General features: G+C 36.3%; 1 protein-coding gene across 3 annotated transcripts in view; it reads left to right on the top strand.

The window, feature by feature from the left end:
* The window catches only part of LOC145285797 (28S rRNA (uridine-N(3))-methyltransferase-like), a 74,849-nt gene that overhangs the window by 22,771 nt on the left and 25,503 nt on the right, over positions 1-26,575 (top strand). Inside the window, exons 1-3 of one of the 3 annotated variants that reach the window (XM_080134173.1) lie at positions 14,240-14,347; positions 20,750-20,780; positions 24,509-24,679. In XM_080134173.1, coding sequence (XP_079990299.1) covers positions 20,762-20,780; positions 24,509-24,679 — 190 coding nt within the window. In that variant the 5' untranslated portion in view covers positions 14,240-14,347; positions 20,750-20,761. Of the gene's footprint in view, positions 1-14,239; positions 14,348-15,386; positions 15,507-20,749; positions 20,781-24,508; positions 24,680-26,575 lie in introns of those variants that run through there. The other 2 variants (XM_080134172.1, XM_080134174.1) reach the window with 2 other exon arrangements.

Genomic DNA, 26,575 nt, shown 5'->3' with positions numbered 1-26,575 from the left:
ACCGACATTGTGTCTAACTCTGCCCTCATGGGAAGGCAAGTAAATAGAAAGTGTCTTGGCCAATCAATTGTAATCACAAACGTGATTTAACACGTGTTTACTGGTGCTCGGTAAAAATGTCACCTGCAAAAATAGTACACGTTAATAAATAACATTTTTGGCTACAGCCAAGAACCATACCAACATTTAATACTAACAGGGAGACCCGACGTTGCCTGGGATTGAATGATGATCAACGAATGTTTCACTCTCCCATATTTTTATTGTTATCGAAATCTGTGAAATCGACCATTTTTCAATCAAATCGATTGATTGCCTGCTCATGTTGCAAACCTATTGTTGTACAGCGGCAGTAAGTTTCATATGAATGGTCACATTCAATGCTGCCAAGACTAAGCTCGTTTCTTTTAATACTTACAAGAAATCTTCCGAACCACCAATAGCTATGACTAAAGATACATTACCTGAAAGTAATTTGTTCAAACTCATTGGCTTAACATTCACAGGGAACATGAGTTGGAACAGATACATTGAGAGCATTGCCAAGGCCGCTGCAAGAAGGTGAGCTCTCTATACCGTACTAGAAAGTTACTTACGCCTAAAAGTATCCTGTATTTCTACAAGCCCATCATTCGCACATTTATGGAGTATTGTTGCTACATTTGGGCTGGTGCATCCGCTACTAGTCTCTTGCTCCTGGATAGGATTCAAGAGAGAGTTGCCAACCTGATAGGTCCTGAACTGTCATCTAGGCTTCAGCCTCTGTCCCATCAATAAAATATTGCATCCTGTTCTACATTTTAATGTTGGATGTTCTCGCGAATTACAAGCCCTTGTATCTCCTCGACAAAAATACCCCCGACAAACCAACAAGGAGCAAAATCCCACCTCTACACAGTAGAGATCCCTGAATGTAAGAAGGCGTTCTACTTTAATAGTTTCTTCCCAAGAACTGCTAGACTTTGGAACACCCTTTCGGGTTCCTGCTTCCCCAACTGTACTGACATGCAGAAGTTGAAGTGTAATGTGAACAGACATTTTTTTTTTTTTTTTTTTACATGGACGTCACCACTTATCAAGACCCGGAGGCCACTCAGGGATAAGGGTTATTGCGTGTACAGTAATCAATGAGATAGTATTGTAGTAATCATTAGTGTTGGAGATTTGATAGAGTGTCTTACTTAAGAGGGTGGTTTGTCAGGAATTTGTTTATGTTGGACTTGAAGACATCCAAGTTGTAGTCAGGTGGGAAATAGGCAAACGGAAGAGAGTTCCACAGTCATGCACTTCTAAGAAAGAAGCTCTGCTCATGGAATTTACGTTTTGATTTAGGCACAGATAAGGAGTGGGGAAAATTACTGACAGTGGTTTCAGCCAGGCGGGTGTTTCTCGTGAAAAATTGGCAAGAGGGGACGAGAGATTGGAGCTCAGACGAGCACTTGCCATGGAAATAACGATAACACAAAGACAGGCTTGCAGGGAAGAGAAAAGGGCATCCCCCACTAACTTACGAAGTCTATTTTGTACTCTGTCAAGGCAGGATAGGCTGTTTTTAGCAGCTTCTGCCCAGATGTTGCAGCAGTACTCCATCCTTGGACGTACTTGGCTTTTATATAGATAGAGAATTGCATCAGTAGTGAGATATCTTCTGGAGCGGTAGAAGGATCCCACCATTTTCCCAGCGTCCTTGGCAATAGACCTAATGTACGTGTTCCATTTCAGATCAGGAGTAAAGGTCAAACCCAGAAGCTTGTCAAAACATGGAGCCTCTCCAAGACGAGAGCCATTCATTTCAATTGATGCCAGATGGGGATCAGAGCGTTGATGATGTAAAGATAGAAGCTTGGTTTTAGATGCATTAAAGGTAACCAGCCACCTCTTCCCCCACCGAACCACGCGCTTGAGATCAGAGGAGAGAGAATCAGAGATAACTTTGTCATTTACAGCCTTTGATGTGTTGCCGTAGATGGTCATGTCATCAGCATATATGTTAATCAATGATTTAAGTATGTGTTTTGGGAGATCATTGATGTAGATCAGGAAGAGAGTTGGGCCCGGGATGGACCCCTGAGGGACTCCAGCATTAATACTGTGGGCCTCTGATTTCTGCCCATCAACCACTACTCTTATGAACCTATCGGAGAGAAATGATTTAATGATTGAGAAAACATTTCCAGTAATACCGTAGCTGGAAATCTTGTGAAGTAGGCCCTTATGCCATACCTTATCGAAGGCCTTCGATATGTCAAGAGCAATTGCCCTAGAAAGGAAGCCTTTGTCAAGAGATTAACTAATCCTATGAGATATAACCATTAGTACATCTACTGTAGATCTTGCGGAGCGGAAACCGAGGATCCCGTTTACCCCCACTGGAGATAATAGGGAACGGTTAGAGAAGTGGTTACGTGAACACTTGAAGTCCAGCGCATTCAACACCTGCCCCCATCAACCGTTACAAGTCATGGTAGGGAGGCCGCTGGATATAACTTTTACCCCGGGGGCGAAACCATCGGCCATACACACACCCATTCCAGTCCCTCATCACTGGAAGAAAAGGGTAAAGGATGATTTGGATCGAGATGTTGCGTTGGGTATTATCGAACCGGTACCAGCAGGCACACCTACGATCTGGTGTTCGAGGATGGTAGTCGCTCCAAAGAAAGACGGGTCACCAAGAAGGACGGTAGACCTACAAAAATTGAATGCAGCAACGATGAGAGAGACTCATCACACACCGTCCCCTTTTAATCAGGTGTCCGTGGTGCCTGCCCAAACCAAAAAGACTGTCTTGGACGCATGGAATGGGTACCATAGTCTGCCACTCTCCCCAAAAGCCCGGGACGCGACCACGTTCATAACGGAATGGGGTCGTTATCGGTATCTCAGGGCTCCCCAGGGTTTTCACGCATCCGGGGACGGGTACACGCGCCGGTTCGATGACATCACAGTTGACATGCCTCGAAAGACCCGGTGCATAGACGACACACTCCTATGGGACAGGTCCTTAGAATTGGCTTTCTGGCATACTGTGGACTATATTACCCTTTGTGGTAAAAGTGGGATAGTCTTTAACCCTGACAAATTTCAATTTGCTGACGATGAAGTTGAATTTGCCGGCTTTGTGATAACCTCGGACGGCGTGAAGCCAACTAAAAAAATGACGGAGGCTATTCTCAATTTCCCGACCCCAACGAGCATTACTGGTATCAGGTCCTGGTTTGGTTTAGTTAACCAGGTGTCGTATACATTTGCACAGGCCGATATAATGGCCCCTTTTCGAGAGTTGCTGCGGACAAAGAACCGTAAATTTTACTGGGATGACACATTGAATAGACTTTTCAAAGAGTCGATGAGGAATATCGTTCAGAAAATCGAAGAAGGGGTGAAAGCCTTCGATATGAACAGAGCGACCTGCCTTTCAACCGACTTCAGTAAGGTTGGCATTGGGTATTTTCTGTTCCAGAAGCATTGCCAATGCCCAACGGAATTAGGTCCAAACTGTGGTAAGGACCAATGGCAGATGATTTTGGCCGGGTCTCGCTTCACGAAAGATGCAGAATCTCGTTATTCCCCTATAGAGGGGGAGGCTCTAGCGCTGATTTATGGCTTGGAGTCTTGTAGGATGTTCATCCTGGGATCCCCAGACCTATTGGTCACCGTGGACCACCAGCCCCTAGTGAAAATTTTCTCGGATCAGATCCTGGAGAATATAAAAAATCCCTGCCTGTTCTCATTCAAGGAGCGGTCGTTGATGTACAGGTTCCAGATTAAGCATGTTCCCGGGAAACTCAACGCAGCACCGGACTGCACATCCCGATACCCGGCGCCGTCAAGACACAGCAGACTAAAGGGCACTGACACTTTCCAGCAAATCGAGGGGAGTATACAAGCATCCATCATAGCTGCATACGCACATGACCCCAAGTTCCGAGCGATCACCTGGGATAGGATAGTCGTAGCTGCAGCCACCAATGAGGAGTGCCGAACGTTGGCGTCATACATTCAAGACGGGTTCCCAAGGTCACGCCACGAACTACCACCAGAAATCCGGCAATTCTGGCCGATGGCAGCTCAACTATATTGTCTGGAAGGGGTACCCATAAAAGGGGACAAAACTTTGATACCAAAACGGCTTAGAGCCGAGGTGTTAGAGGCATTACACTCCGCCCATCAAGGGGCGAATGGTATGTTGGCTAACACCAGACAACGGTTATTTTGGTCTGGTTTAGACGCCAACATCCGACAAACAAGGGCGCAATGTCGGAGTTGCAATTCGATCGCCCCATCCCAGCCTAGGGAACCACTAATGCCACCCATAAACCCGGAGTTCCCATTTCAAAAGACAGTCACTGACTTGCTAGATATGCACGGGAAAAGTTACATGGTATATGCGGACCGATATACCGGTTGGATTGAGGTCGCACCACTACCATCAGGAAGGGCTGCAGCGGTGTGTAACGCCCTGAGGGTTTGGTTTTGCACGTATGGTGCGCCGGAGGAAATATCATCCGATGGAGGGCCACCATTCGATTCACTAGAATACAAATCGTTCCTAGAAGACTGGGGCGTAAAAAGGCGCATATCATCTGCACATTACCCCCAGAGTAATGGCCGAGCTGAACTGGCCGTAAAAACGGCCAAAAGAATGCTGATGGACTGCGTTGATGGCTACGGACACCTACATCATGATCGGGCAGCACGGGCAATGATGACTCATAGGAATACGCCCAGTTAGGACCTTGGATTGTCGCCAGCGGAAATGCTATATGGTCGAACAGTAAGGGGCCATCTCCCCGCACTTCGCAAAAAATACTGCATCCACAAGCGTTGGACGGAGACCAGAGATTTGAGAGAGAGGGCGATGGCGAAAAGGCACGTACTTAACAAAGAACAGTACGACATACACAGCCGCCCCCTCCAACAGCTCCGAGTCAGCGAGTCTGTGCAGGTGCAGAATCAGGAGGGACCAAATCCACGACGATGGGCGAAAACTGGGAGAGTCGTCGAGACAATGGGTAACAGGCAGTACAGGATACGGTTGGATGGTAGCAGCAGGATCACATTACGCAATCGCCGTTTCCTCAGGAAAATCAAACCGGTCATGGATACGCCGGAGTATCCACCCACTCAACAACCCCATCAACCACCTCCCCAAACACCAAGAAGGGAGGACAGCAAACCACCGTGCAACATGCATGAGATGATGGAGGTGGAAGAAGCTGATTGTGACACATCAGAAACAGATATGGAGGTGGACCAAGACCTGATCAACCACAAGCCAATGCAGACGAGTCCGGTTCCACGACGCAGCATGAGGGTAACACGAGCACCAAGGCCACTTTCCCCTCAAATGCAAGGACCAACTCACTACTACATGGAATTCTCCAGTCACATGACCACAAAACGACGGTAGTGTGGTCACATGGTGGGGGGAGGGCATGTAGAGAATAGGAACGACCATTAAGACGGGACACACAAAAGAGTGACACCGTTGTCTGATTGATAGTATATATAGAGCACGCACGCACGCACCGGGGGAAGAACGACGACTACGACGATAGTCGACTCGGAAACCTTACACCTATATCTACCACCAAATGAAAACCTAAGTAAAACAGACTTAAATAAACTAAGCCATTCATTCTCATTTCAACAGCCACAGTGAACTATGAGGAAATTAAAAAACAAACGGAAGAGGCTGAATTATTGAAAATTTCTTAGATGAAAACCATCTATGCCTCCTCAATAATGGAGCAAACACTTATCTCCACCCAGCTACTGGAACATCCTCTGCCATCCACCTCACTATATGTGACCTGTCCATCTTCCTAGATTTTAACTGGAGAGTCTATGAGGATACTTGTGGAAGTGATCATTTCCCTATTATCCTCGAAAACTTAAATCCTCATTCCGAAAAAAAACAAAAAAAATACACTGGAATATCCAGAAAGCTAACTGGGAAAAATTTCAAAAATTATGCTCATCAAAACTAATGAAGACCATCTTCTCTATTTCACTAAAACCTTAACATCTATAGCAGAGGAATGCATACCTAAGCTATGGATAGAAAAGTTTCCTAGCTTTGGGTCCGTGGACTTTGACTTAGCTTTCTTTGGTTCATAGCGTAAAAAGGAGAGGATGCTAGCCAGTGAGTCTGTTTTTATGCCAATATTTAAAGGGTATGTTGGGTGACGGTGGTAGTGGTGAGGGAATCTTGGTGAGTTCTGTATTTCTATTTATTTCTTTTAAATTTAACATTGAATTATCTACCTCATGCTAGAATGTTCGACTATTCCAGCTCCACCCCATAATAAATATGCTATAATGGAACTTTAATTAAATTGAAAAAGTCTGGTTATTTTAAGTCGTTTAAAAAACTGGTTAAGAAGTAATACCTTTAGGGTTACGTATTAACTTTAGACTAGCTAGAAGTAATGCATACTTTAGAGAGAAAAAAAAAGCCGCATGTTTTTGAGTTCAGATAATATGCAGGTATAATTTGGGAAATGTTCAATTTCATCTTGCTGCTCAACTCCCTACATAGCATCCCTGCAATCTATAGTCCCGATAGTAGCCCCCTACATCGAAGTGACACTGTGCCTTGTTTGGGGGGAAAAATGGAAAAAAAAAAAAAAAAAGATGCTTCCCCACAGTAACTTAGTTCACAATACATTGCACTGTAGAAAACTTACTATTGATTTTATAAAATCATTTTATATAATGGCTTGAATAAAAGTTTAAAATGCAAAAGTCAAGTATCACGGTTCAGTGTTGCTGTAAACCGAAACATTCCTTTCAAATATGCTCCTTTCTTATCAAAGAACCTACTGTTGGTTTTATATACCAGGCTCTTCTGCTTGTGCAGTGATAAAACTTCTTAAAAGTGTGTTTACTTTGGTCAAAATCAATCAAAATTAAATTAATTGAATTTTTTCGATTATCAATTTTTGATACTTATTAGATACATTACGATACAAAATCTATCTAAGAACAGTCCCAGACACATAAAATTTCCAAAAGATCAGCCTAGCCGTTTCGGTGTCCACAGGGAACAAACTCTCTCTCTCACACACACACACAATTCAGTTTCTATATAAGTAGAGATAAAGATTCTTGATCCATCATTTTCTTATTTGAAATCACCAAAGTTAATTGAAAGAAAGGGAGATAAATCAGTTTGTTTAACAGAATTAACTACAATAGAAGAAACTGATAAAACTGCATTATTTCATAAATTTCTCTCTTTCTCTCTCTTTGCCCAAAATATATATCCCTTTCTCCCCCTTTCTCTCTCTCCCTCTCTCTCTCTCCCTCTGTCTTTCTCTCTCCCTTTCTGCTCAAAGCATGTAACTCTCTCTCTCATTCCCTCTCTCTCTGCTCAAAGCATGTCTGTCTGTCTGTCTGTCTGTCTCTCTCTCTCTCTCTGCCCAAAACATGTAACTCTCTCTCTCTTTCTCTTTATATATATATATATATATATATATATATATATATATATATATATATATATATCATATTATAAGCTCTATTTCCTTTTCGGTTTTATTGAGCTTTTACATCTGGTTGAGATTACTTTACTTGTAAATATTAACTCTTTAATATTTATAATATATTTTAAGTTTACCATTTTGATTACCTTGGTAAACTTATTGTAATTTATATATATATATATATATATATATATATATACATACTAGCAAAAGTACCCGTCGTTGACTGGGTTCAAAAACAGCGTACAGAAAATGGACTCTGATTTATGAAAGTATGATAGGTTATGAAAAGGAAGGGTTGTAAAGAGATAGCTTCGAATTTGGGGGTATCAAAACCAAAGCAAAATATGATGAAAGTAAAAATAAAATAGATAAACCCCATAATTTATTATACCATACCTGTTCACACTGAAATACTTATCACAATATTCTGTGGATCTATATTGAAAAAAACCTTGTTAAACTTTGTGACATATTTACATTCTATGGAAGTCAGGCACGAACGAACACCCAATAATTTTATTATACCATATTTCTTCAAACTGAAACAGAATTATCAAAGTATACTTACGCAGATAGATATGAAAAGTCTATTTCCATTCTATAGAGGCTAGGCGCGAACGCAGATCCCACAATTTTATTATACCATCCCTATTTAAGTTAAAACATACTTATCAAAGTATTCTTATGTACATCTATATCAAAAACACTTGTAAGCGGGTTTTTTTTAATTTCTTAATTTTTTATTTCCATACTTTGTGGACCAGGCGCATACGCAGACCCCACAATTTTAATGAATCATCATTATGCCAGATCAAACATACCCATTCGTGTGTCTCGATACATCTTCTACCATTATATGTGATCAGTTTTCTATAATAGACAACCATATAGGAGCTTATTCGTGACCAAACACACACACAGACGTTCAGTTTTATATTATAGATATATATCTGCTCAAAGCATGTATCTGTCTCTCTCTTTCTCTTTCTCTCTGTACCCAAAACATATACCTAAGATAAAGTAAAATAAAGAACTATATATATATTGGATATATAAATGTATTTACATTATCTATCCCCCATAAAGAATCACCACCAGAATCTTGACCAACAGAAAGAATGACCCAGTCAGAAGAAGTCCTCAGACGATCTTAATTATGTACATATCGAATACAAAGAAATGAGATGCTATTATACAATCATGCATTGAAATATTATATGACAACAAAACAATAAAAACATAAGTAGTATGTATATTAATATTGATAATACTTGATATATGTTACCTAAAGGCTAGGTACGCCCAAGGATGGAGTATTGTTGCCACATCTGGGCAGGAACTGCTAGAAAGATCTTATCCTGCCTTGATAGAGTTCGAAATAGACTTCGTAGCCTAGTAGGGGAGGCCTTTTTTTCTCTTCCCTGCAATCTCTTTCTCACAGAAGAGATGTTGCCAGCCTGTCTCTGCTTTATCGTTATTTTCATGGCAAGTGCTCGTCTGAGCTCCAATCTATGCCCCCCCCTCTCGCCAAATATTCATGAGAAATACTCGTTTAGTTGAAAACACTGACAATAATTTCCTTCACTTTTTATCTGTGCCTAAACCTAAACGTAGATTCCATGAACAAAGCTTCTTTCTCAGAATTGCACGCCTGTGGAACTCTCTTCCATTTGCCTGCTTTCCAGCTGACAACAATATGGCCGTCTTCAAGTCTAATGTAAACAAGTTTTTGATAAGCCGTTCCCCTTAAGTAATCGAATTTACCAAGTTTACACTTCTAACGATTACTGAGCCTTGATAAGTAGATTCCTTTGTAAATATATATATATATATATATATATATATATATATATATATATATATAGATATATAGATATATATATGTGTGTGTGTGTGTTCACATATAAAGCTGAAAGGGAAAAGATAACAAAGGTATATTTATATATATATAAAAAAAAAAGGAAGGAAAACGTCTACCTTAAACCACTAACCTAGTTCTAAAACAGATCCTTTGTTCGATAAAATGCATGCCCATTGGCTGATAGGAAGGGGCGCGGTGGATACTAGAAAGCTGATTGGCTAACTAAAATCCTCAACATATATAAAAACGAAAAACAACCACAGAATTCGCGCATAAGCCTGACGAATCCTATAGTGGATGAAACGCCGAATATTCAGTGTAGCTTAATCGCCATATATATTTTATAAATTATTATTATATATATATGTGTGTGTGTGTGTTCACATATAAAGCTGAGGGGGGAAAAGATAACAAAATACCAAGGTTTTATGTATGACATGAAAAGAAACTGGAATCTTAGGAAGATTTCTATCATTCCAGTTATTATAGGAGCAACTGGACTCATGAAAAAATTTCAAAAACAACCTGGCAAATATACCCAGTGAACCAAGCGCAAGAGAGATGCAAGCAATTGCACTTAAAGAGACAGTTATAACTTTAAAAAGATCTCTTTAATCGAATATATGAGTAGCGGGTGAATTTCTGGCAATCAGTAGGATGCTCCACCCTCATCTTGAATAAAATGATAAGAAAATTAAAAAATAGAATGTCAGTGTTGATTTTGATAATGAACAGGCAATTTTGGCAATCAACCACCTCCCTTCTCTTCAAAGACGGTAATGCCAGTCAAAATTGCTTTTAGCGCTTTTTTACCAAGAAATCTACAGAAACTGCAAAATCTCAAAATGTACACGTTAGCCTATGTTGTGCCTATCTAGCTTTCATAAAGTCATCTTGGAGCGTTTTGTGTACAGCAAAGAACTACACCGGCATTAGATATGAATTGTAATTTATTTTATATTTAATATATATTTGGGAATAATCATCATGTGTTTTATAAATTAGTTATATATTCCTAAATTGGAACTTTTTATTCTATAAGAGAATATTAGACCAGCGTGCTTATAAAGCTATAAACATTTTAAAATAATAAATTTATATATATTTTTTTAATAATTATATTGTTTGTTTAATTCTCAAAATCTAATAACATCATAAAAAAGAGATTATTAATTAAGATTCTATTATTTATTTGTGTTTGAAAAAGAATTAACAAAAAATTGATGCTTTAGAGATCACATGAGGAACCCTTTTTTTGCCCTTTTTTTGGGTCCTGCAGCTGGACATGGCTGAGGCTCGGTGACACAAGTCCAAGATGCGGTCACCGAAAACCCAGTCCCCTTCCTACCATTACTAACCTGAACTCAGACGAGCACTTGCCATGAAAATAACGATAAAGCAGAGATATGCTTGCAACGTCTCTTCTGTGGGAAAAAAGTTGCAGAGAAGAGAAAAGAGCATCCTCTATTAGGCTACAACGTCTATTTTGAACTTATCAAGGCAGGACAAGGTGCTTTTAGTAACTCCTGCCCAGATGTAGCAACAGTACTCCATCCTTGGACATACTTGGCTCTGTTACAGAAATAGAGAATTACATTCTCAGTGAAATATCTACTGGAACGGTAGAATGATCCCACTATTTTTCCAGCGACCTTGGCAATGAATTTGATGTATGTGCTCCATTTCAGATCAGGAGTAAAGGTCAGATCTTGAAGATTGTAATCATCACTGGTTAGTCAATTTTGTGTCCCCTGATAAAAAATGTCCGGAGTTATTGGGTTTTTTTTGTTCTGATAGAAAATTAAACAAAATATGAGTAGAAACTCACCCAATAAATATGACAGTAGCATGCCAAACTTGTAGCAGCTGACACTCGCTACAAACACCAGCAGGAACTAATTCTCACAATTCGAGATTTGAAATCCATTTCCTCCATGCTTGTCCAATCACAAGCCAGCTCTTTATCACGTGACTAGTATATAAAAGGCGGAATCTGAAACCCTCTTCTTCTCTTTCCGCCTGGCTTCAGCTGGCAGCACACATTAGCCTGGGGAAAAAGCCCCAGGCTGAATGTGAGTACTACAAGCTAACAATGGCTCTTTTCAAACTCCCATTTGTTTCCACATGCGGTACCCAAACGAACATTTTTTATTATGCTAAAGAACATATACCCCCCCCCACACACACACACACCTACTCTTTCTTACCACGAGACACTAACCCTTTGCCCTGTCTCTACTATCGGACGCACGCTCATACATACGTAAACATACTAAAGTTTTTTGCCCTTTCTTTCTCTTTTAACCGGCTTTCTTCGTACCGATGGCTACTAGCTATAAACATGTGTAAACAGAACTGAGCTGTTCTCTCCTCAACAACCTGCCAATATATTAATTCTATCTTTACACAAGAACACTTCAACCTACTAATCCGTTTCTCTCTTCTACTAACAAAGATAACAAATAAAGTTTGTTTTTTAATATAAAATGAAACTCCATTTCGTTGTCTCATCTCTATATTTTGGTGAACCCGATGCATCTTATTCTATAAACTCCTCCGCCAATTTTAGGTTTAAACACTTGAAATTTTAGATGTAGGTTACTTGGACATGTAAAATCTCATTTTTATAGGGTTGGAGGTTAGCATTGGACCCAAAATTAGGTGACAGATTTGCTGTTTTGTTAAAGATGTAGACCCATTTTGGAAAAGTTTGAATAAAGTTATCTGACATATTTTCTTATACAAGCAAACAATTCTGTCATCGTAAAATATATCATTCGCTTTTTTGTATGTAAAATTTTCATTCCCCAACTACCCAAATCATGTATATATTGTCATTTCGTATTTAAATATTCATGGAGTGATTCTGTGGTATTATGGTGAGACTAGTTGTTAAATTCATGGGGGTTTGTCTTTCAATCCACAGAGGTACGAAAGGTATTTGTCAAAAAACAAATATATAATAAGTAAATGCTATCAAAAGCAAGATAAGTTACTTTTCTACCTAACTGAATAGGTTTTTAGTGTTTTCATTTAATGTAAAATGTTTATTCGGTTCAAAAACAAGTAATATTGAACGCTACGTGCGAAGAAGAAAAAAATGAACGCATAGTCTCCTTACAACTTTGAAGTTAAAAATAAAAAATAAAGCTAAATGGTGGTAGAATTCGCCCAATAAATATTGCAGTAACAATTATAGGGTAAGTTTCTATCACCATTTTGTTTTATTTCTTATTTTGAAGTGATTGTCAAGACTTCAAGTATGAAAAGAGACATAGCAGCCATCTTTTCTTGTTCTCCGGTAGCATTCAACATCATTTCTTTTTCGACCTGAATAAGCATTGTACATAAAATAAAAACACTAAAAACTTATTCAGTTAGGTAGTGTGAGAAATTACATAACTTGAATCATGTCACTTCATTAGTTGATTGGTTTAACACATTGTTTTAATTACAACTTTTCTCATTGATTGGTTTGAATGTTTAACTCGCAAGCGCGGGCATGTTTAAACTGAAAACTTTAGTCCGAGTAAATTTTTCATGCTTGACGGACTCATTTTAAAATTCTTATTAATTTAAGGGCTTTGGCACCCAATATTTTAATAGTACCTTTGAGATAATTTAACCTACTAAGTTAGGTGTCCTTTTCTTGACGTAATATCGTCTTTCTAATCTGCAAAGAATGTTGATTTTGGTTTTATCTATTTGATGGATGTTGGTTGGTTGGTTGTTTTTGTTTTACGGCATATCAACCCTTTCCGGGTTATTTAATGCCGAATCCAAAGATTTTGAAGAAAAATTTTTTTAATAGAATATATTTGTTGTTTTCACGTTGGTTTCTATTTAACCCATAGTTGGGACCCTAACAGGTACTACCACTCCGGGTCAGAGTGGACCTGGGAGCAATGGTAATTAAAAGGGTGGCTCCACACTCCCCAAAGCCCACAAGCTGGGGCCTCACCACTGGATATAGTTTAAGGTCATATCCAGGACCCCCATTGAGGGACTTTTACCCTCTGCAGGGGGGCAGTCGGCGTATTTTAATGCCCCACCGACAGGGCCACTATTTGATGGAATTATCCGCCTTTTTCTTTAACATTATTTAAATGGATCTAAAGCTAAGGACTTGTAGTGACTACAAATATTAAGTGATTGTACAAGCAACGTTTTAGTAGCACATACAGTTGCTGTATACACTCACGCAATTTTCGCGATCGTAAAAATTAAAACTCGTCTTGTTTCGTAGACGCAGTTGGAAGCACCAGATGTCACAGGGATGTTGTTTTCAGCCAATCTCATTGCAAGGAAAGAGAATTTTACAAATATTTTCCCTAACAGTTCACTAGGAGCCGGTCTGTCCACTATAAATAAATTTGAGGTGAGAAAATTAATTATTTCCATTTTAATAGGCATTTCAAAATGGGGGGGGGGTGAATTAAAAAAAACCGTTTGTCTAGAATATTATATTTGGTTTATTGGAAAGAGCATAAAATTTCGCATTAAACCTGCAAATATTGTAAAAATTGAACCAATAGAAAAATTTTGATAGATTTTTAAATTGAAAAAATTGAAAAATTTAACTCGTAAAATTCAATTCATTTCATTACGTAAAAAAATGGCTGCATGAGCGCGCGCAGGCACTTTGTAAACACTATTTTCTTTTTTAAATAAAAAATAATATTTCTATTATTTAAAAAAAAAAACTTTAATAGTTTATTTTCGAAGTATATTCCATAAAGAAATGAAACAAACCACTTTAAAAAGAGAAATTACGAGTTTTGTATATTTTATTCCCAGTTTTGTGTTAAGGGTGTCAAAAATTCTCCCAAAATTCTGACACACCTAACCCCCCACAAACTAAAGATAATCTTCACGGAAGTTTTTTTCCCTACCACTTCTTACAAAGTCTTAACTACCAGGCTCAGCTGAATAGCAAAATGACGCAACATAATTTTGCAACCGAGAAGATGAGACTCCCTGCTTAATCAACCAGGTAAGTGCGCTTTCTGATGTCGTGTCTATTTTTTGCCAGAGTTCTAAACTATGTAAGAATTTTATTCTCACAATGGAAAAATAATTAATCTTACCTTTGATAACATCTATTTGTTATATATTTGTTTTTTTTTGACAACTTTTTGTACCTCTGTGGATTGTAAAACAAACCCAATTCATGCTAGATATGTCAACATTAATTTCCCTTTTCTTTTTGGCTTTGTGCCACATTTGGTTTTATATTTAATACATTGTATTGAATATTTCGCTAATGAATAGTTAGCGCTGATGGACGAAACGATTCTCGCAAGATTTTTCGGTAAATTTTCAGATTAGGCCCACTCCATCTCCACAATTTTCTTTTAAATGACGACTTGGATAGGCTTTCGACTATGCTAAATACGAAAATCGCATTGAAATTTTGCAGAAATAAGTAATTATCGCGATATAAAAAGTATTATGCATTGTATTTTTGGTGGACATCTTTTTTACGCGCGTGCGCGCGACATAAACAAATCTACTCATCTATGATGGATACTGCACGCGCGTATAAAAGATGGCCGCCAAAGAATACAATGCATAATACAACTTTTTATATCTCGATAACTACTTATTTCTGCAACATTTTAATGCGATTTTCGTATTTAGCATAGTCGAAAACCGCTTTAAGTTGTCATTTAAAAGAAAATTGGTGGACCTAATCTAAAAAAATCTAAAAATAGGTGGACCTAATCTAAAAAAAAAACCGATTTTTCATACAAAAAATGAAAATATATGTGGGAGGGGGGGGGGAGTAAACACTGAATGAACCGGAAGTAAGCGGTGAGGTTTAACAAAAGTTGCAAGAAAATAAAAGTTCCCGAAAGAACTGGCATTGTCATATATTGCTTCGTTTAAATTTAGAATATGTCTTACTTAGCGAAGATCATTCGAACAATAATTCTAAAACAGATATTTGCTAATATAACTTTTAATAAATGTGACTTAATTTCAGTTGTTGTTGTTATTATTAAGTAAACGCGCTTTATCTAAGTATAACCGGAACTAATTTAAAGACGGGACGAGTTAAAGCTTGCCACCGATTCTGGTCAATCCTGTTCCCATTTTCAGAAATCAAAATGGAAAATCCTTCAAAACATATGAAAATTGATTTTACGAATGTAAGTTATATAATTTTTTTGTTATATAAATATTTTTGTTCTTAATGTTTATTAATTAAAAGAAGAAATTATACGAGTTTTCGTTAAGTTTGTTTATATTTGAAGTACAGTATCTGACCACGTGTTTAGATTTAAAAAACGTGATACTTCGGCAGCTTACAGATCGTGCTATTTTTTTCTTTTTTAGATAAGATTTTCAAGTTAGATAAAGATTTTACGTTATTTTTTTTTTTTTTTTAAATTGTTAGGTGAAAGTACAGAATAGTTAATAAAGCTTCCCTCTCCATGCTGTCGGGCATTTTTGCCAACAAGACTAAAACGTTTCCAACAATAAATATACAACAAATAAACTGTTGCTAAAGGCAAGATATGTTACTCTTCTCCCTACCTGGATAAGGTTTTTGTTTTTTTAATTTATTTTAAAGCGTTTATTTAGTTTAAAACAAAAGTAGTGTCGAGTTAGAATAAGAAAAAGAAAAAAAAAGAGGGATGACTTTAGACGGGGGAGTTCTAAAATCGCTCAAAAATCGTATATTAAACAAAATATTGGTTGAAACTCATCCAGTAAATTTTCTGTCGATAGATTTTTATTTTTTTATTGTTGGAAATTATTTATGAGTTTGGCGCTTCTACACTATTGGGATGAGATTTTGTAGTCGATGAATGGAGTTTTCAAAAAAACAATGGTTTCAACAGATTTTTTTTATTTTTTGTCAATTCTAATAAGTTACAAGGTAACTTCCAAATTATACAGTCGGAATTACCCGAATAGTACTGAATTATTAAAAAAAAAAACAACTTTAATCGTGTTAGGGGGTGAAAAATTGCCGCCATCTTGTTTAAATCGAAACGGGAAATTACCTCCCTTTTGAATTCTTCTGTTATCTTACGATGGGTTTGTTTTACTGTACACATAGGTTCGAAAAAGTTGTCACAAAACAAATATAGAACAAACAAATGTTATCAAAGGCAAGATAAATTACTTTTCTACCTAAATGGATATGTTTTTAGTGTTTATATTCAATATAACATGTTTATTCAGCTCGAAAAACATATAGTGTTTATAGTGATGTATTCGAAAATTTAAAATGGCGGCCGACTCCCTAAGACGGTAAGTTTGGGAAAATGAGTTATAAATAAAAACAGTCAAAATACTGTTAAAAACCCGCCGAATATATGTCAGCCTATGTCACAGTAACATATATTCAGCGAGTTTCTAACAGTATTTTGTCTGTTTTTTTATTTAAAACTCATTTCCCAAACTTACCGCTTCAAAGGGAGAGTCTGCCGCCATTTTAAATTTTCCAATACATCGGTAAACACTGTATGTTTTTCGAGCTGAATAAACATGTTACATTAAATATAAACACTAAAAACATATTCAGTTAGGTAGAAAAGTTACTTATCTTGCCTTTTATAACATTTATTTGTTCTATATTTGTTTTGTGACAACTTTTTCGAATCTGTGTACAGTAAAACAAACCCGTGTAGAAGCGCCATAAGTTTTGTTATTTCATCTCCTCAAGCAAAGATGACGGTTGATTTAGTCTTTTTGAGGTGGTCGTTTATTTCAAGAAAGGTTCGAGCAGTCTGTCTGATCTGATGTCCAAGTTTGATCTTGATTTATCTATTTTATTTTGCAAAACAAAATTAGACACAAGATCTTTATCCTCTAGGGATGGCAGATATAGATCTGGACCAGTACTGAGCTTTGTCATTCAAGTATCTATTTGGTAAGAACGTTAGTCAGGAGAAATGATGTAGTTTTTTTATTGCGTCATTGTGACATCTACTTCAAGAGACACAAAAACAGTATGACTTTGAAAAATTTATTTATTTTAGAAGGAATAATGCAATGAAAATAAATCAGGCAAATCTCTCTTTTCAACAAAATATTTGAGTCCTTAATTAATGAAGCTCTAGTCCACCATCTTACAACTGCTAAACTTCCTGTCTGACCATCAATATGGATTTAGGCAAGCCCGTTCTACTGCAGATATTCTAACTGTGATCTCTGAACAGATATACCAAGCACTGGATTAGGCATAAGAAGGGAGGGGAAGACAGTAGCCCTAGATATATCTAAGGCTTTTGACAGGGTATGGCACGATGGTCTTCTCATGAAAATAAAATCCTATTACTGGACATTAAATCCTTCTTAAATGAGGGAAGAATCCAGGTTATCCTTGATGGGCGTACGTCCAAACAATATGATATAAATGCGGGTGTACCTCAGGGATTGATTCTTGGTCCTTTATTATTTCTGATATTCATAAATGACTTCCCTGATAAATTTTTTTTTTTTTTTTTTTTTACATGGTAATCACCACTTATCAAGGCTCGGAAGCCACTCGAGGATAAGAGTTATTGCGTGTACAGTAATCAATGGGATAGTATCGTAGTAATCATTAGTATTGGAGATTTGATAAAGTGTCTTACTTAAGGGGGCGGTTCATCAGGAATCTGTTTATGTTGGACTTCAAGACATCCAAGTTTTGTAGTCAGGTGGGAAACAGGCAAACAGAAGAGAGTTCCACAGGTGTGCAGTTCTAAGAAAGAAGCTTTGTTCATGGAATCTACGTTTTGGTTTTGGCACAGATAAAGAGTGGGGAAAATTTTTGACAGTGGTTTCAGCTAGACGGGTGTTTAATGGTGTAAACCTTTGAAGATCTTCAGTCTGTAGTCGAATGCGGTCAAAAATGGATGGTAACGTTCAACGCTGCCAAGACAAAGCGTGTTTCTTTCAATAATTGCATGAAACCTTACCAACCACCAATAGCTATGGCTAAAGATACATTACCCATTGGCTTAACGTTCACAGGAAACATGAGTTGGGTTATGGTTTGAGTCCATAATTAATCAAGCTCTAGTCCACCACATTACAGTTGCTAAACTTTTGACCGACCACCGATATGGATTTAAGCAAGCCCGTTCTACTGCTAATATTCTAACTGTAATCTCTGAGCATATATACCATGTACTGGATAAGGGAGGGGAGTGCAGTAGCCATAGAAATATCCAAGGCTTTTAACAGGGTATGGCATGATGGTCTTTTCATGAGAATCAGAAACTATGGTATTACTGGACGAATACTTAACATAATTAAATCCTTAAATAAGGTTGTCCTCGATGGTCATATGTTAAAACAATATGATATAAATGCGGGTGTACCTTAAGAGTCTATCCTTAGACCTTCATTATTCATAATATGCATAAATGACCTCCCTGATAAAATTGTCCGAGATGAGCATATTTGCTGACGACCTCACACTTTATAACAGATATGAGGTGAAAATGAATGAACACATATCTAAGCCAATAGTGGAAAACTTGCTAATATTTTAATACTTAACGTTCACAGGGAACATGAGTTGGAACAATTGTATTGAAAACATTGCCAGGGCCGCTGCGAAAAAGGTAGGCTCTCTCTACCGTGCTAGAAAACTACTGACACCTGAAACTATCCTGTACCTCTACAAGGCCACCATTCGCCCATGTATGGAGCATTGCTGTCACATTTGGGCTGGTGCATCTGCTACTACTCTCTCGCTCCTGGACAGGGTTCAAAAGAGAATAGCCAACCTAATAGGTCCCGAACCGTCATCTAAACTTCAGCCCCTGTCCCACCGACGTAATATTGCATCCCACTGCCTGTTTTACAAGTATTTTAATAGTGGATGCTCTGACGAACTACAAGCCCTCATACCCCCTCGACGAAAATACCCCCGACAAACCCAACAAGCAGCAAAGTCCCACCCCTACACAGTAGAAATCCCTAGTAATAGCTTCTTCCCCAGAACTGCTTTTCTTTGGAATTCTCTTCCGGGTTCCAGCTTCCCCAACTGTACTTACACGCAAAAGTTCAAGTGTAATGTAAACAGACATCTTGCTGCTCAACTCCCTACATAGTACCCCTGCAACTTAGGTCCCTGATAGTAACCTCCTACATCAAAGTGGCAATGTGCCTTGTTTGGGGTGAAAATGTAATTATAAAAAAAAAAAAGGCACACGGTCATTCAAAAGTGTCGGGAGGTTGGATTTATGGTCATCCTTGTCACTCTACCTTATAATCCCATAATACCGCATTTACTCTATGGATTGTCTTACTTAAAATTCTCAAATCGATTTTGTTTTCTGTCATTGCCTCACAGAGTTAGAATTTATGAATTATTATTGGTTCACATTTTTCGTTAAAAAATTAACATATTGTTACCAGAAAAACTAAATGCAGGTCCTATGGAATTTTTTTTTAGATTGGCTGGTATCATCTTACATTGAATTGAATGAGGGTGAAGAGTTAATGGATGATATTAATTTACAATTATACCAAAATATGAATAATTTTTTTTTTTGTAAGTTGGACAAATTAATGTTGGTTACAATTATACCAAAATATGAATATTTTTTTTTTTTGTAATTGGACAAATTAATGTTGGTTACAATTATACCAAAATATGAATATTTTTTTTTTTTTTTTTTTTTTTTTGTAAGTTGGACAAATTAATGTCAGCAAACTTTGTTTTTATGTTGAAAACGGTGAAAAGAGATTTCTAAACATTATTGTATTATCACACCTGTCCTAGGGCAGGGCATTTTTTATTTGTCCTTTTTTTTTTTGTCTCACCCCCTCCCAGTATAATATAGCAAAGCTGCTTCTCAAATTAACTTCTTTTTAAGTGGTGTAAAAAGTTATAATTAAAATTTTTTTTTTACTACTCTGCTATTGATATTATTTTAATTAAAATATTTTATATTTTCCCCGGGCAACACTGAGGCACAAGTCTTGCTAGTTTTTAATATGCGAATATCAAGTTTTGGAAAAATGAAGGAAACAGGCATCTAAGCAGCCATAATTATAAATCCCTCTTTCTTTTCTTTTATATTGAAACCTGGTTTAAGTCGAAATAAGTTTTTTGGGAGTAATACCAAAATCCATTTCACTCTAAATAATTTAGGTGACCGAAATAGGAATAAATTATTTCAAAATACAGGCTGCAGTAAAATCTTACTTCAATATGAATAAATTTACTTCATGCAATGCAAGTTATAAAGCGAACGTTTTACAAAACTTACAGTTTCAGTTTGTAAGAATGCGTATTAACAACAAAAAAAAAATGGTTTTCACATATTCTACCGGAGAGTAGATATAAATAATGACATATCCCGTTTTGTTTTTTGTTTTTTTTTTGTTGAGAAAGTATTTTTCTCACGTTCCAAGGTCTAAACTGTTTCTTCTTTTACAGAATAATAAAGAAATGAAATCGAAATACAAAAGTAAGTTCTTTTTTTATCTATTCGATTAATAAAGTAAAGTTGATTTTTCTTTTTTGTTTTATGCATAAATTGGACAGATCAGTGTTACTAAACTAAGAAAACCATAATTTTTCTTTGTACGATCGATTTGAATATTTTTATAATTTCAAGGAAATTACAAAAACATCCAAATATTTACAGCCCTAGTCTACAATTGAAATTAGTCGTAAGGAGAGTAGATAGTTCATCTTGTGTTTACTTTCGGCACCCTCGTAACTTTTGCTTCCTTTATTTTGTCCCTTAGTTTTCACATTCCATGAGCAATGTTTCTGACAAAGGGGGAAGAATTGCTGTTTTCTGGGTCAAACTCTATTCTATCGAACATTTATCGTTGGCAAAGTTTTTGAACTTTTTCTTTTTTAGTTCCTTTAAGTGGCTTCATAAAAAAACAAGTCTTCAATTGAGAAAATGTTTTGTAAATCTTAAGTTAACACTAGTAGATAATTTCTACACTAGATCTAGCATCGTAAGCATTTTTTGTAATTTTTCTGGAGATTGAAAAAATTTTTCTCCAAAATTCCTCCTATATTAAAAATACCAAGACTAAAGAAAAATCTATATGAGATACATACCATGATGAAACAAAAATATCATATTCCAAAAATTACATTTAAGTACTTTTATTTTTATAAAAAAATCATTTTTAAGTGATTAATGGGAATTCCTAGGCATTACAGCATAAATCTAGTATGAATTATTATTGAGTTATCTCCCTTTGTTAACATTTTTATCAGAATGGTCAACGAGACGATCACTCTTTGGATAATCATAAAATTTGTTTTTTTATATAAAAATAAAATTACTTGATCCATTTAAATGATTTTTGGAATATGATCTTTTTGTCTCATCACAGGCACACAAATCATACAGGTTTTTATTTTTGTTTTTATATATATATATATATATATATATATATATATATATATATATATATATATATATATATGGGGGAATTCTGGACAAGAACTGTTTTTTTTTTTTAAGTGAATCTTCCCACTTTTCTGAGGGAAATAAGTTTACACTTAGAATAAAGCATTATTTCTATTAGAATAGAGTTCTCTTGGTAACTGGTAGCGCGAATGTAAACAAAACTTTCCTTTATTGCTAGGATAAACATTATAGCATAGAGATAAAATATCCGAGTGTCAAGTGATCTGATGATTGGTTTTCAAACATAGACATCATTATCACGATGGCAATGAATTCAAATATCAGCGTGGAACCATACGCCATATCTAGTTGCATTGAAAAGTCATGATGTAGCAAAACAGCCGTCTATAGATGACTCTCTCTCTCTCTATTTATATATATATATATATATATATATATATATAGTAATTTATAAAATATATATGGCGATTAAGCTACACTGAATATTCTGCGTTTCATCCAACTATAGGATTCGTCAGGCTTATGCGCGAATTCTGTCGTTGCTTCTTGTTTTTATATATGTTGAGGATTTCTAGTCGGCCACTCAGCTTTCTAGTATCCACCGCGCCCCTTCCTACCAGCCAATGGGCATGTATTTTATCAAACAAAGGATCTGTTTTAGAGCTAGGTTAGTGGTTTTAGGTGGCCGTTCTACTTCTTTTTTTTTTTTATATACATATAAATATACCTATGTGTACACAATAATGCACATATATATATATACATACATATATACATATATATATATATATATATATATATATATACATATATGCGTGTGAACGTTTATGTATATTCATGTTTATTTAATTTATTTATTTGTTTGTTTTCTATTGTTATTGTTAGTTTTAAAGCTATTTTGTATCGCTATCCTAAAGTAAGTTTTATTTTGTGAACACAGTTGTTTGCTATTTCTCGTCTACAGTTTGATAGATTTTGGGGTTCTTTAAAGTACAGGATAGCAAATTTTTCATGGAGGCATAATTTACATGGGTTGTCTAAATGTCTGCACGTGGTAGCTTGTCTTATTATTTTCCATTCGACTACCGGCGAATGTCCACTTTCTTTGAGTTCCCAGTATTTATTTGCTAGTGTTGTTTTTATACGGTGTTTTTTATTTTTGAATGTACTTTTGTGGTCATAGTATCGGGTTTTGAAATCTAAGGAAGTCATGCCTATGTAATATTTTTTGTTATTCGGGTTTTCTTTTGCAAATATTGTTGCTTGATAGACTACGCTTTTTGTTAGACATTTGTTTTGGACTGGGCAAAGTGTGCGGTGTCTACAATTGCATTTATCTTGTTCGTTATTAACACATACAAATTTACATCAATATTTCGACATTATCATCTATATATATAAAAGTGAAAACGTGTATGTGTTTGTGTGTTCGCTTTTTGTGTATGTCCAAGAAAGGCTTTTTTCAGAGAAGCGGTCGATCGCCTAACAACTTATTAAAACTTTTTATATCACATGTAAATCGTAATATCTCAGAGTTAACAACGGAGCTTGCCTGTCTATTTAATTTGCTCGACTTCAGGAAGATAAATATTCAACAGTTTTCGCTCGCCGTATGTGGGTTAGGCCTTTTCCTATAATAAAAGCGACACTAATTGTCTAGGTATTTTTCCGGTCTCGATCGCCGGAAATGTCCGAAAGCAATGAGCTTTACTCAATGTGGAAATATTATTTCTTTATATCGGAAGACAATTGCTATTCAATTTCGACAAGTGGAGCTGTTTCCCCCTACCCCCAACATCTTGGGGAAAAAAAAAAAAAAGCGTTCCGCACTAAATGCTACCCCGCAGTCGAAAGTTGACCTCATTAAGTCATTAAAACGTGCACCTGCTAATTTAAGTAATTAAATAAATTCAAACGTGTTTCCGTTAGCATCTCGCGGTGACCCAATGGTTAACATCGCACTCTTTTTTTTTTTTTTCACACTTTAATTTCCAACTTTGCCTCAAAGGTTCGGGTTTGATCCTCATACTTACCTACCAAAAAAAATTTTCAATCTCTCAAGTGGTTGGAAATCGTCATATACGTAACATCTAATTCAGAAGCAAATTCTTGAACAGTTGTGCATGGATTGGCTTTGACTAAAGCTCTTAATTTATTGTTGTCAACATCCAATGGCCGACCACTATGTTCAGCATCATCTTCAAGACTTGTCGCCACCACGTAATTTCTTAAACAACCATTGTGTTGTGTGTTCAGTAGTGGTTCCTGGGCAAAACACTTTGTTGATATCAGGAGTTCTCTCAGCAATTTTTCAGCCTAGCTTGGATTGAAATAAAAAAAATTGTGCAAATTTGCTTTTTTCTTGTCTTGTATTCAATGTTCTGAAAAGAAGACATAATTGTTTTAAAACGATTGTAATTTAAACAATTGGATAGAGTGAAAAAACATTTTTTAAAATGAAATATAAAATAAAGATATTATAATGAAAACTTATTTGAAATTACATCATTTGAAATCAAAATTAAAAATTCTACTAGGACCTTCTTGTCAATCTAATATCTATCCCCAGTATGATGTTGAAAATTTGAAATAATTCTTTCTTTATGAACAGGGTTTTCTTTCTTTCTTTTTTTTTCTTTTTACTTTTCTTTTCTTTTTTCTATTCTTTTTTTTTTTTTTCCTAGTTTTCAGTTTTTTTCTTGTTTTAGTTTTCACTATAGTATGTAAATTGTTTCACTATATTATGTAAATCGTTCTCCAAATAATAATTTCCTGAAAAAATCATATTTCTGTTTCAGACAAACTCGAAAAGAAAAAAAGGAAGGAAGAAAAGCTGATCAGAATGGCAGAGAAAAGAAAAAAAGAGAAAAAAATGCAGGAGAAAAATGAGCAAATTGTGAAAGAAAGCCAAACTAATTCCGATACGAAAAGCCAAAGTGAAGAAGAAACGCCACAAAATAATGAAACGGGTATGAGGATAAAATATTTGATCTACCATAAAACGAAATGTGATGGAGACAGCAGGTATGAAAAAACAGAAAAAAAAAAACAATTAAACACTGGAAGAGATAAAAGCCAAATGAGATTGACCGGTTTCGTTCTGATCATTTTATTTATTTTTTTCTGAAGATGTTCATTGATTTGAATGAAATCGGTCAATCTCTCATTTGATTTTTATTTCCTCCTGAATTGTTTTTCTTTTGTTTTTTCATATATTATTTTTCAAAGGTACACAAAAAGGGCTGAAAGTTTAATGGTCATTTTTTTTATTTATAAAATAGCCAATAATTACCGGAACTTGAAAATAAAACTTGAGAATGTTTAGTTAAAACATTTTAGTCCCCATCTCCAGACAGCCTTTTTTAACCTACAGAAAATTATGAGTATGCTTTCTTAATTGCATAACTTTACATTTCTTGAGCCAGACTTAATAAGCTTAGATGGATTTTTTTCAAATTCCTCTTCTCCAGTGATTTCATGTTGGAGGATAATTAAATAGCATAAATGAAAAGCTAGTAATAAAGATGGGGAGGGAGTGTCGGCACTTTAACTGGAGTTATCTCCCCCTGGCGTGTTCAACAAATTTCCTAATGGCTAACTTCAACGTGCTCTCATAAAAACGTGTTTTTCTGTCTGCTGTAAAATAAAAACTATTTGATCAAATTAAATGAAATTTTTTATTTTTATGAGATCTTCAGTCCATAACGGATATGTACAATATAACCCTTTTTCGATATTTTCATTTTTGAATGTCTTGATTAAACTATACAAGTGCCAAAAATTTTAACAGTTAAAATTCATAGAAACTTTAGTAATAATCATCTGATCATAATTGTGCTAGAAAACTTTTAACACCCGAAAGTATCCTGTACCTCTATAAGGCCACTATTCGCCCATGTATGGAGTATTGCTGTCACATTTGGGCCGGTGCATCGGCTACTAGTCTCTCGCTCCTTGACAGGGTTCAAAAGAGAGTCGCAAATCTGATAGGCCCTAAACTGGCATCTAAACTTCAGCCTCTGTCCCATCGTCGAAACGTTGCATCCCTCTGCCTGTTCTACAAGTATTATAATGGTGAATGCTCTGAAGAACTGCAAGCACTTGTGCCCCCACGACGTGAACACCCTCGACAGACCCGACAAGCTGCAAAATCCCACCCCCACACTGTAGAGATCCCTAGATGTAAAAGATCTTTCTACTCCAGTAGTTTCTTCCCCAGAACTGCTAGACTTTGGAATTCCATTCCGGGTCATTGCTTCCCCAACTGTACTGACATGCATAAGTTCAAGTGCAACGTGAACCAACATCTCGCTGCCCAATCCCTACATAGTACCCTAGTAGATGTTTTCCCTGATAGTAGCCCCCTACACCAAAGTGGCAATGTGCCTTGTTTGGGGTGAAAATGTAATAAAAAAAAAAGAAAAAAAAAAAAAAATTGAACCAATAAAGAATTCAAACATTTCCTGTTCAAGTAGTTGGAGTTACTTCCCTTGAACTAGAGTTATCTGCCTTGGACACATCTTCAACAGTCACACAGATAACGTTTCAATCCTTTCAGTTTTTTTGCTTTTTGTTTTCTTACAGGGGAGTCACCGCATATTAAGGGCCAGAATCCACTCGAGGATAAAGATAAATTTGTGTCAGGTGGTTGGTGAGACAACACCATAATGATCGGTATTGATGGAAATTGGGTAGGATTTGATTATTTAATAGAGCATCTCAATAAAGAACTTGTTTACATTGGACTTGAAAATGACCATGTTGCAGTCAGCTGGAGAGCAGTCCTGTAGTATAGAGTTCCACATGCAGGCAGTTCTAGGGAATAAATTTTGTTCATGGAATTTGCGTTTAGTGTTAGGCACAGA

This window comes from Euprymna scolopes, chromosome 10, assembly GCF_053919585.1.
Source record: "Euprymna scolopes isolate OS-2025 chromosome 10, ASM5391958v1, whole genome shotgun sequence".
NCBI classification, from domain to species: Eukaryota; Metazoa; Mollusca; class Cephalopoda; order Sepiida; family Sepiolidae; genus Euprymna; species Euprymna scolopes.
This window is presented reverse-complemented; position numbering and strand designations above follow the sequence as displayed.